General features: G+C 62.6%; 1 protein-coding gene across 9 annotated transcripts in view; it reads left to right on the top strand.

The window, feature by feature from the left end:
• The window catches only part of PRR5 (proline rich 5), a 48547-nt gene that overhangs the window by 24217 nt on the left and 12088 nt on the right, over positions 1-12242 (top strand). For all 9 annotated transcript variants that reach the window (XM_025456834.3, XM_025456826.3, XM_025456817.3 and 6 more), the window contains one exon: positions 7750-7830. In XM_025456834.3, coding sequence (XP_025312619.1) covers positions 7750-7830 — 81 coding nt within the window. Of the gene's footprint in view, positions 1-7749; positions 7831-12242 lie in introns of those variants that run through there.

Here is a 12242-nt window from a genome sequence, read left to right as displayed (position 1 = left end):
TGGGTGCCTGGCCTTTCATGGCTCTTGGTTCACTTTCCCTGGCAAGGGAGGTATTTCTATCACCCCACACCCACCCCCTTTGGCCATGTACAGGGGGCACAGAGCACCCAGCAGACCTGCCCATGTCACTGTCACCCATGTAGGACACAGCAGAGCCAGAGCCCCTGCTCCCTCCTCCCCAGGCAGAGGGGGTACAGAGCCAAGGAGAAGCAAAGCGCCTTCCTCTGCCCATCCATGAGTGGGAGCCAGGGGGGAGGGGGGGCTCTGCTCAGGTCTCTCCTGCCCGCCCGCCCACCCCCTTCTTGCAGTGCTCCCTGCAGCGTCCCCAGGATGACAGCCTCGTGCCAGACAGCTGTGTCGGTTGTCAGGGCCTGCTTTGCTAAGCTGTGGGCTCCTCCCCTGGAGTCCAAGGCCTTTTTATCTGTGTGGCCATACTAGTGTCACTGGGCTGCTGTAACAAATTGCCATGAGCTTGGTAGCTTTGAACAACAGAGGATCCGGAGGCCAGAAGTCCAAAACGAAGGTGTTGGCGGGACTGTGCTCCCTCCGAGGACCCCAGGGGAGTATCCTTCGGCCTCTTCTGGCTCCCGGCAGCTTCTTGGCTCGTGGCCATCAGCCTCCATCTTCGTGTGGCCTCTCCTGGGTCTCTGTGACCAAATCTCGCTCTCCTTTCTCTTCTAAGGACACCAGCCATTGGCTCTAGGGCCTCCCTCATCCACGATGGTTTTTGTTTCAAGATCCTTACCCAACCAACATCCGTGAAGACCGTGTTTCCAGAAGACAGGAATTTTTAGGGGACACTATTCAACCCACAACAGTGACCCTGGGCACACCCCCCTAAATCTCTTGTGCCTCTTCCCTCACCTTGATGTGGGGCAAAAGTACAAAGCTTGTTCTCAGGAGAATAGGATCCATGCATTCACTTAGTATTCATTCATTCATTCATTCAGTTGCTCATGCATTTGTTCACTCCCTGGTGCTGGGCGGCTCCCAGGGTGTTGAGTCAGCAGAAAAAGAACAGCCTCCTGGGCCCCGAGTTGGGGGAGGGAGTCAGGAGATAAACAGGGACACAAGTAAAGGAATGAGGTCACCACAGGTCTTGTTTAGTGCCTGGAAGGAGATAAATTGGGAGACAGGTGAGCGCTGACCACGTAGCTGGCCCCTGTGCTTCATTCCTTCCTCCGGAATGTTGACTCCTAGGTGTGCGGGAACTGTGTGGGTGACCCACACAGGCCCCACTGGTAAGGCTGTTTCCTCAGCCCCTACTTCTCTACTGGGCGGGCTTGTCCTGAGCCAGGCCCCCTGAGCCAGGCCGAGTGCGAGGCCCCAGATAGGTGTACCTGTGTAGCACTCTCAGGCTGGGGGCCTCGGGACGCTGGCCTACTGCCCCCCCTCCCTCTCCCTCCCTCCAGGGCTCAGACCTGGCAGGTCGTATCCCCCTCTGTTCATGCATTCCTCCTGGACAGCCCCAGTTGGCTCCTCATGGGGTCTGGACCCCATGCGGGTGGGGGGGCCTCTAGCTCCATGAAGGTCATGCTCTTGAGCTGAGGAGCCAGCTGAGGGGCGAGGGGCGAGCAGGAGCTCCCTAAAGCTCAGCCCTGGATTGGGCCCGGATGCTTGAGGTTTGGAGAGCCCAGCCCCCACCCCACCTTCTAGGTATGGGAGGGGAGGCCCCAAGTAGGGTAGGGTAGGTAGGGTATGTGCCCACACGGTGCCAGGCACACTGCATGTGACACTCCCTCTCTCCCCATACTCTCCCTCCAAGGCTGGGATGATTATCTTCAGCTTACAGATAGGGAAACTGAGGTGGGGGGGTGGACTTGCTCAAGATCTCATGCTAATGTCAGGGTCTGGGATCTGACCCCAGGTTTAACTGGAGGTCATGGCCCCAGGGATAGAGAGAGGTGGGTATTGGTGGTAGGAACCTGGAGGGTATAGACAGCCCACCCTACCCCGTCCTGGGCAAGGGCCGCCTGCCCAGCCCCTGCAGACTGCTCTGCACACAGACCTCCTCCCAGCAATGCCAGGCCCCCAGAGCTATGCACTCTGCAGCCGCGCAGGCCATGCGTAGGCCCTGAGCTGAGCTGGGCCCTGACCAAACCCCCGCCAGCGGCGCTCCAGTCATTCCCCAGCGGCCCTCAAGGTGGGGCTCATTGGCCCCATTTCACAGGGGAGGATACTGAGTCTCAGAGAAGATGGGGCCCAGGTCCACACTGAGTCTGGGTTCTAAGCCAGGGCCAGCTCCAAAGCCTGCACGTCTACCAGCACCTCTCAGGGGTCTCTGAGGGGCCAGAGGAGGTTGGCTGGAGGCTCCGGGGTGGTCCATGGGGTTGGAGGGGGCTGGGAGGGCCTGTGCTTGGCGCACTTCCCACAGCCTTGCCTGATGGATCTGGGTCCTGAGCCTCCACACCCCCCCTAGGCAGTCCAGGTGTGGTCAGCAGAGTAACGGCCACCAAAGCTGTCCACACCCCTGCCCCCCAGAACCTGTGAATATGTCAAAGGCAGAAACTCTGCGGGTGTGATGAAGTTAAGGATCTCGAGATGGGGGCCCAGTGTCATCCCAGGGGTCTTCAGGAGAGCGAGTGAGGCACAGGAGTCAGAGCGAGGGGAGGAGATGGCAGGATGGAAGCAGAGATAGAAGGTGCCACCATGCTTCCTGGGTGGGACAAGGCTGGGACAAGGAACGTGGGCGCCTGTAGAAGCTGGAGTAGGCCAGGAAGCAGATTGTCCCCCGGAGCCTCCAGAAGGAGCCAGTCACACCAACACCTTGATTTCAGCTTCGCGGAACTGATTGAGAACTTCTGGCCTTCAGGAATGTGAGGAAACACATTTGGGTTGTTTTAAGCCACTGTTTGTGGGTTGTTGTTGTTGTTTTTTTTTTGTTAAGACTTTATACATTTATTCATGAGAGACACAGAGACAGGCAGAGATACAGGCTGAAGGAGACACAGCTCCCTGTGGGGGAACCCGATGCGGGACTCAATCCCAGGACCCTGGGATCACACCCTGAAGTTAAGACAGCCGCTCAACCACTGAGCCACCCAGGTGTCCCTGTTTGTGGCATTTCTGACGCTAATACTTCTCCCACCTGCAGTTCCCTCCCAGCCCCCCCACCCTCCCTGGCCCCCGACCCCAGCCCTCCCCAGCATGGCATCCAGAACCCCTCATCTGGCATCCCCCTCATGGCATCATGAGGATCCATGGCATCATGGCATCCCCCTCACAGCTGGGAAGGGGGGGCTGTGAAGCCCCCGGCACCCATTCAAGGATGCAGGTGCTCCACTCTGCCCCCTGCAGTCGGGACTGGCGGATCAGGCCCCTTGCCAGGTGCCCAGGGAGGAGTGCACTGGGCCTGGGCCCCTCCCGCTTGGCCAGGAGCCCTGTTAGAGCATCTGCAGCCAGGTGGGCTGAAAGCAGGGGGTGAGTGGGACCTGTTTGCAGAGGAGCAGAGGAAGCTGGCACAGGCCTGGAAAATGTCACCCGTTTCCAGAGGGTCACATCAGGGCCTGGATTCCAAGTTGCCTGCTTCCTGTGCCTTTCCCCTGGAGGTGAAGAGGAGGCCAGTGGGCTGCTCCTGGGGCAGCTGGAGCAGAGGTGGCCCCCCCATTCATCTCTCAGGGCCAGGCATGACCCCCGCGTACCGGCAAGGACAGGCGTAGATAGAGAAGAACGAGGACTAGCGCCCCGGATGTCGGGTGGGGTGGCAGCCAGCAGCAGGAGTGGAGCCTGGGGGGCCCAGTGGAGCCCGGCACCCCCCCCCCCCGCCCTTCCTCATTCACTTGACCATCCCTTCCCACGTGGCCGGTGGGACACGCCCAGCCTGGATGCCAGGGCGCAGGGCCTGAGGATGTGGCCGTCATGCTCAGGTCTGGGCCGGCCTGCTGGGGTCACCTGGCAGAGGCCTCTGGAGGCCGTGCCTGAATCGGGGTGGGCACCCGACAGAGGCAGGGCTGTGCCTCCAGGTCCCTGCCAGGGGCCTTACGGTCCCCACTCACTGTGCTGGGGCTTCCTGTGCGAGCACGTGGGCAGCGCTGGGAAAAGTGACAGGGGGATGTGGGGCCCCCTTCACCCTGCTGCCCCATATGGGCTCCAGCCCAAACCAGGGGTCCCCAGGCAGGTGCCCCCAGGCACCTGCAGTCCGCCCTGCCCCTCCCAGTCTCGTTGTGCCCCCTCCCTTCCCTGGGCCTCTTGCTCTCCAGGGCACCCAAGAGCCTTGCCAGGGGCCTCGCACCTTCTCCCCTTTACCACTTACCGACCTGGGCCCAGGCAAGAGATGCTGGGACGCACCGGGGAGGGGGACAGGCTCCACAAGGCAGTGCTGGGTCTCCTCCGGAAGCGCCCTCAGGGGCCGCCTGTGGTTTCCACGGGACCATCTGCCAGGGCCTGCGTCTGGGCCTGCCCACCTCTGGCTGGGAGGCCACGACCCGTGGTGCCTGGGGTTTCACTTCTATTTTGGGGGGATGATAAGTCACATGAGGGCCTCTTGCTCCCCACCCTTCCTCTCCCCGAATGGCTCGCAGCAAGGATTTTTGTTGTTTGCCCAAGTTGGACTTGGGAAGGAAGGGCAGCCTCAGCCCGTTCCTGCAGAGGGATGGAAGGCACAGCCCCTGCCTGTCCGCACACCCCCGTCCCCCGTCTGGCAGGCACAGGGTGGGAGGCAGTTCCTGGGCCAGCGCAGGGGGGTAGGGGGACCGTGGGGACCACAGGCCAGGCTCACTGGCTCTGCCACCTGTCACGCTGCGTGCGATCCTGGGCTGTCCCTTGGCTTGCCAGACCCTGAGCATTTCCTTCCAGAGCCTGGGGTGTGACAGGCCCCCTGTGTGGTGGTTAGAAGCAAGAGATGGAGAAAACCACAGAGCGGATGGTTGAGCTGTGGTGGGAGCTTCTGGGGACAGGCCTCTGCTCAGAGTCACTGCTGCAGATGCCATAGCGGGCATCACTGGCGGGCCAGGCTGCTGCCCGGGCACTGTCTCCTTTGGGTGCTGGCGTTCAGGATCCATCGTGCAGATGGGGAAGCTGAGGCATGGGTGGCCAGGGGTCACAGCGGGTGTGGGAAGCGGAGTCTCAGGGTGGCCCCTGGGGTGGGGCCGGGGCTGCTGGGATACAAGTGTAGGAAAGACCCAAGGGAGATAACGTCCCTCGCTGGCTGACACTCTGGGTGCAGCGCCCGGGGAAGGCTGGGGCTCAGGGGAGAACAGTAAGGCACATAGACCTCCCTCCCCGAGAAATGACCGCCAAGGTCAGTTTTTTTCTGCAAGATGGGTATGAGGGAGGAGGGACCGACCTGGGGGGGGTGGGGTTGAGGTCCTCGGGGTGGGTGGAGGGCGAGTGTAGAGAGGAAGAGACAGCAGGGACAGAGGCCCTGAGGCAGGAGGGGTGACACATGTGACACCCAGGGCACCACATGCTCTGAGGGCCTCGGGGAGGACCTGGTTCAGGGGGCCAGCCTTGCCATCCAGAGCCCTGGGGTGGAGGGTCACCTCGGGGCTGGGGTCCCTCCTGAAGGACCTGAAGGGAGAGGCGGAGGGCCACGGAGAGGCCACCCAGGGCTCAGCCTGCGCCGGCTGTCTCCCACCTCGGGGCCTCGACCTTGGTCCCCTCTGCCCCAGGAGCAGCTGGGCCCCAGACCACCCAGCAACCCCCACAGGGCTGGCAGCGAGCTTGCAGCTGCTGGGATTCCAGCGTGGCAGCTGCCGGAGGACCACTGGCTTCCGGGCAGCCCTCCTGGCGGACTTTTATCGTTTTTAGCCGTAGAGGAGGAGCAGCCTTACACGGTGCTGGGCCTGGGTCTACCGGGGACTCCGACCCAGGAGAGCACGATCCCCCCAGGACCGTACCCTGAGGCTCGGCCCCAGCCAGGCCCCATCCTTACCGCGGCCTGGGGTGGGGGGCCAGCCTGCTCATGACCCCCTTTCACAGGCCAGAAATGGAAATCAGAGGATGTGTGTCTTGGACACGCAAATGAGTGGCATTGCGATGCCAGGCCCGGAGCAGCCCCGGGTCCCGTGATGTGTTGGTGCTGGTGAGCACTTGCCGAGAAGCTCATAAGTCCTGGTGGAGCTGGACCGGCCGTGGGCCCTGGGCACGACCCCGCACGCCTCGGAGCCTCCTTCCCCCACCTGGGACGCAGGGCCCTGCCCCAGCCCTGCCCACACCCGCCCGGTGTGAGGAGGGGGTGCCTGGCGAGCTCTGTGCCCTCCCGCAGGGGACTTGGCTTCTATGCGCCTCTGTCTCCCCGTCTGCAAAGTTGGGGGCCCCTCCACCCCAAGAATCACAGCAGCAAGTCTGTGGGCTTTAGATCAGGCACTGGGTCCTAGAGGGGAGGGCAGCAGAGCCACCCAGGCCTGGTGCTCACCCTGGTGGCGGGGGGGGGGGGGGGGGGGGGGGGGGGGAGGTTGCTAATGGGAAAGTGAATCAGCAAAGCATAGGAGTCTCTGTGGGGGGAGGATGGGGTCCGGAGGGCTTCTTGGAGGAAGTGGCTTCTGAGCCGAGTCTTCAGTGTATTACTTGCCTCATAGCCAGGGAGAAGGGCCTTCCAGGCAGAAGGGGCAGCGGGTGCGGAAGCGCAGAGGTGCGGTGGCTGGCAGGTCCCCCCTCTGAGGCTTCAGTGTATGATGCCCCGGAATGCGGGGAGGGGCCATTCCTGACGAGCCTTGAATGCCACGTCCGGGCTTTGGGCTGTATCTGCAGGGCAGCAGATGCCTCGCAAGACCCTGATCAGGGAAGTGGCTCGAGGTGGTGAGGAGGCCGGCTGGCGTCATCAGGTCCAGGCGCATGAAGAGGAGCCCTGGCTGGAAGGGAGGGCGGGGGGTGGGGGTGGTACAGGGGAGCTGCAAGAGGTAGACATGGGTCGACCTTCAGGACCGACTTGCTTTGGAGGGTGAGGGAGAGTCAAGGAGGAGCTCTCCCCAGATGCCTGCAAGCCTCCTTCAGGCCAGACGCCGGGTCTACACAGGCAGGTCATGAACAACCGGCCCCGTGCCCTTGGGGTTTGTAGATAGCGGTGGAAACAAGTTAAACCACACAGAAAAGTGTGGTTGCTCACCACCAAGTGCTGGCAAGGCTGCCAGTGACGCGTGATCTAAAGGAAATAGATAACGGACGTGGGTGAGGACCAACCAGCAGAAAGGGCATGTGCCAAGGTCCTGTGGCTGGAGGCAGCTTCCCCGGGGGGGGCAGATAATACGAGCGTTCGGTGCTCAGGGATGCTGGGAGTCAGAGGCACCCAGGAGCCCGTGTCGGGCTTACGTTACAGGGTGGGACGGGTGATCTCAGGGTGCCCCTGGGAAGAAAGGGTTCAAGAACACAGGAAGGAGGGCAGTGTGTGTGCAGGCTCCCGAAGAGCTCCTAGAGGGGGAGCCTGGGGTTAGGGGTCGAGACGGGAGCAGAGGCCCTGGGAGGCTGGGGCTGGGGGTTGAGACCGGAGCGGAGGCCCTGGGGATGTTGAGGCTGTGGGGTCAGGATGGGAGCGGAGGCCCTGAGGAGGCTGGGGCTAGGAGTCCAGACAGGAGTGGAGGCCCTGGGGAGGCTGGGGTAGGGGTTGAGACAGGAGCGGAGGCCCTGGGGACGTTGGGACTATGGGGTCAGGATGGGAGTGGAGGCCCTGGGGACGAGGACAGCCAGGCACCCGCTTCTGAGCAAACCCACATCTGTTCTTGAGCTGAGCAGCGTGGGCTGTTCCAGGGAGGGGAGGCCTCGAGCGTGGGCAGGGGTCTCGGGGCTCAGCGCCATCCCTTCTCCCGCCTGCAGCATCCACAACGGGGTCATCGCTGTCTTCCAGCGCAAGGGGCTGCCCGACCAGGAGCTCTTCAGCCTCAACGAAGGCGTCCGGTGAGTGGCCAGCGTCCCGTCGCGTCACGGGCATGCGAGTGGCGGGGGAGGCAGCGCCTGGGTGGAGGCCGCAGCCAGGCCCTGGTCTCCCCGGCCACACCCCAGTGGGCAGCGACCCCGACCGCAGGCCCTGGCTGCCCTTCACCCCCACCCATCCTGAGGACTTTCTTTTCAGGGGAAGCGGGGTGGGCCTTGGTCAGTGGCTCCAGATGACGCCCACATTCCCCGCGGGTGGCGAACATCACGAAGGATATTATTCTGTTAAAGAGGAAGGACCCACCTGCCTAATGACGGGAGTGTTGTTCCCGGAAGGGCAGTTCCAGCCCAGCCGAACGCCCCTCATTTCCTGTGGGTGGCCAGGCGGTGAGCACTGCTGAGGGAGCCCGGGACAGACCGGCCCCTCCGAGCTGCCGGTGTGAGCGTAGCACCGTCCGCCCCGGGGAAGAGGTCTGCAAGGCCAGTGCTGTCAGCCCTGCTTCATGGTGTAGGAGGTGATGCTCAGAGGGGTCAGGACACTTGCCCAGGGTCACGCAGCTGCCCCGAGGAGGGATTTCCTACCCCCGTGCTGTCTCCTTCCTTCCCCGGCCCTTGCCGGTCCCCATGGCAGTATCTGGGGAGAGGAGCTCCTCATCAGCTCAAGAGGGGGAGAAAAGCATCACTGGGACAGGGACCGTTTCCATACAGGGCACCGCTGCCCAGTGTAGCGGAGCGGAAGGGACCTTTACAGACAGGTAAACTGAGGCCCAGGTGGGGGAAGGGGCAGCTGGAGTCACAGAGCAGGAGCTCGTTGCCTCTCCCAGGGCCCCTACACGCGACCCATCAGGGGACCCTGCTTTTCTGGGGGCTCATCTGGGCCACCCAGGGCCGGCCCCAGGAGCCCCGTCGTCCTCAAATGCATCCGCTGAGGGAGATAGGAGTTCGTGGCAAACCTGGGGAATCTGCTGGATGTGTAAACAAAAAGGAGGGAGACCACTTCCCAAATTCACAAAGCAGCCAGCGTGTGTCCCATTCTCCCCACCCCCACGTCTGGTGGCAGAAACGGTGGTCACGACCCGTCTGGCTCTCAGCTGTCTCCCCCTCCAGGTGGTGTGCCCCCATCCCCAGCCCTGGGGAGCCAGCACAGAGCGGCGGCCTCCCTTAGGGGGGTGTGCTGGGGAGCTGGGGGGCACAGAGGCTCCCCTCTCCAGCCCCAGAACCCTCCCCCAAGGGGCAGGCGGCGGCCGGGCACAACGGGAGGCGTGGAGCTCCTGGCCCGTGGCTGTCCGGGGAGCACGTCTCTAACCCGCGCAAACCTTCCGTGCGGGGCGTCCTTAACTCACTATGCTCACAACAGTTCCGTCAAGGGTTTGCTGGCGAGCTTCCCACGCCTTCGGCCCGAGCAGCGGAGACCTGATTGTTGCCGTTTTACAGGTGGGGGAACTGAGGCAGAGACGGCATGTCACTTGGGTTCCCAGGGCTGGTCAGTGGAGCTGGGACTCGAGTCCCTGACCCTGGGGCCCGTGGGTCCCTTGGGACTGCCCCTTGCCCTTCTCCAGCACGTGGCCACGTTCCATCAAGTGCGTTTAATTACACATGATGTCATCAGTCATCAGCCTTGATCCCACGAGAGGGCCCCGTGACCAGAGCCACTGATGCTGTCACCGCACATTCCCCTCTGTTCTCGCGGGTGGGTGGGCAGGTTGGTGGGGGTGCTCCTTGGCTTTGCCCGGGAAAGGCTAAATAAATCCAGGGGGGGTGAATAGTCACAGGACCCTGGTGTCTGGCCATCATCCTCCCTCCCCATGTTTTTTTTTTTTTTTTTTTTAAGATTTTGTTTATTCATGAGACACACAGAGAGAGGCAGAGACACAGGCAGAGGGAGAAACAGGCTCCGTGCAGGGAGCCAAAGTGGGACTCGATCCCAGGACTCCAGGATCACGCCCCAGGCCGAAGACAGGCGCCCAACTGCTAAGCAACAGGGGCGTCCCTGTGCCATACTTCGTTCCCTCTTGTGGCCAAATAACATTCCATGCTAGGGACACTGCCTTTCGTGGTTCCATTCACCTAGTGGTAGATACCTGGGCCCCTGCTGCCCCCTGGGGCTGTAACACAGGCGTGGCCATGAACGTGCAGGGTGGGGCTGTGTGTGGTCGGGCGGCTTCCTTTCTCTGGGTGACCCAGGGTGGGATGGGTGCCCCACAGCGGCCGCACCGGCGTCTCTTCCCGCCAGCGGCGTCTGAGTGGCCAGTCCTCCGCCTTCTTACTGGCACTTGTTACTTCTGGGCGTTTGTATTCTACTTGTGGGTGTGAAGTGCCGGCTTGTGGTTTGGGTTTGCATTTCCCCTATGACTAATGACAGGAACATCTCAGAAGCCCGTTGGCCACCCGTTTTTTGGGGGGAAACGTCCGCTTGGCCCATTTGTAAATCGGGTGATATGTCTTCCTATTGTTGAGTTGCGGGAGCTCTTTATATGTTGTGGATCTGGACCCTTACTGGGCTCTCGCCCCCGTGGGGGCTGTCTTCTCACGTCCCAGGTGGTGGTCTCTAAAGCGTGCAGGGTGGATTTGGGTGACATCCAGGCTGCTGATCCAGCCTCTCTCTTGACCCTTTTATTCCTTTGCCCCGGAACAGACACACTTTGCAAAATAGTTTCTCCAGACAGAGACTAAGTCCCTCTGGGTTGCAGAGGACACGTCTTTCTGCTGCGTCTCGGACGGCATTGCCCCCGAAGGACTCCTCGCACACCCCACCCTCAGAATCAGGCCGCAGGTGCCTGGTTGTGCTCAGCTGTGAAAGGCCCGTGGCTCAGGCTGCTCTGCGTTCCGAGCCCATCCTGACTCTGCCGCTGCTGCCCAGGTGTCTGCCTGGGGTGGCCTCTCCTGCAGCATTCAGGCAGCTCCTGGTCTGCCTGGGGCCCGAGAGGCGTGTGAGCCCCAGGGCAGGACCTTGGCCACCTGCTGTGCCCTGAGGCCCCTCCTGCTGCCCCCTGGGCTTCTGGCTGGGGTGCAGATCGGCTGTCCTGCCCTTGCCCGTGCCCCTCCCCCTGCCGCTGCCACTGCCCCTGCCCCTACCGCTGCCCCTACCCCTGCCCGTGCCACTGCCCCTGCCCCTGCCGCTGCACCTGCAGACCTGTCTGGACAGGGTGGTGTCCGGGTACGTAGGCTGCCTGGAGGCTCCCCTAAGGGTGCGGGTGCAGTGTGACCAGCAGAACCCACAGGGACCTCACCACTTGGCCCTGGGGCCTCAGTTTGCACATCTGTGGAATGAGCTTGGTTTCCCTCATCTGCAGCTGGGAGAGCTGGTGGGCAGAGCACAAATGAGAGTGCTTGGCTGCCCATGCCCCTCGCCCCTGCTCAGGGGCACACGTAGTGGGGAGCTCGGGGCAGCCAGCAGTGGGACAGAGGGTCTGCTTGGCCCTAAAGGAGACATTCATTCATTCATTCATGCTCATACTCACTTCGACTGACTGGGCCAGGGAGAGGGTGAGGAGGGCTTTACTGAGCACCTGCTGTATACACCAAGGATAAGCCATGGTCTCCCTTGACACCCCGCACCCTCCTGCTCTACCTTCTAGGGTGTCCTGGGCCCCGGGGTTCTGGAATGCAGGCAGGGGAGGGGACTTACCCAGCCTTGCCCGGCCTCGCACGGTGCACTGGCAGCATGGGGGGGCTGGCCCTCTGGCCCCTGACACGCGGAGGGGACTCACCCAGGCTCAGTCTTGGGCCTAAAAGAAGATCTTCCCTCCTTGCCCTTTGCTCCAGAAGCCTCTCCCTCTGCTCTTGCCCAGAGCGGCCCCTTGTGTCACGTGGGGACCTTGAGATAGATACTGAGCCTGGACACGGGGTCATGACAGGAGCTCAGGTCACATTTTATCCTTGGAAGCCCTGACTTGGGAGAAGGTGGAGGGACGGTGGCTGGGGGCCGACCACGGGGTCACTGGCTTCACACAGCGCAACATTCCACCCCCTGCTGTCCCGGTGGGGCTCAGCCCGATGAACGTCGTCCCCGTTAACCTCACCGTTACATGGGGACAGCGTCGGGCAGTGACCTGACATTGGTCCTGTGCTAAGAGAAGCCACCGGGCAGGGGTGCAGGACGGGGCCCCGGGGCTGCCTCCAGACGGCTGCAGGTGCACTGACCCTTGGGGTCCTTAACCGTCCCACCAGGCACACAGGTACCACCCATCTAGCTGTCGAGAGCTCCGGTCCGTGACTGGCCTGGCATGGCTGTGGCCCCTCCCTGTGCCTCCGCACCTTCCAGATCCTGCCCGAAGCCCCCAGCTCCAGGGGTGACTGCTGGTCAGCTGCTGGGGTGCTAGTTACCTCACGCGAACCACCTGCCCTCTGGGCTACACTTATCCCCCCGCCCCTACCCCCCGGGGGACAGCCAGTCCTGGGGGTCCCCACTTTCAGGAAAGTAAAGCATTGCAGCC

The sequence above is a fragment of the Canis lupus genome, chromosome 10, assembly GCF_003254725.2.
Source record: "Canis lupus dingo isolate Sandy chromosome 10, ASM325472v2, whole genome shotgun sequence".
Lineage (NCBI taxonomy): Eukaryota > Metazoa > Chordata > Mammalia > Carnivora > Canidae > Canis > Canis lupus.
The sequence above is the reverse complement of the archived record's forward strand: the minus strand, read 5'-3'. Positions and strand labels throughout refer to the sequence as shown.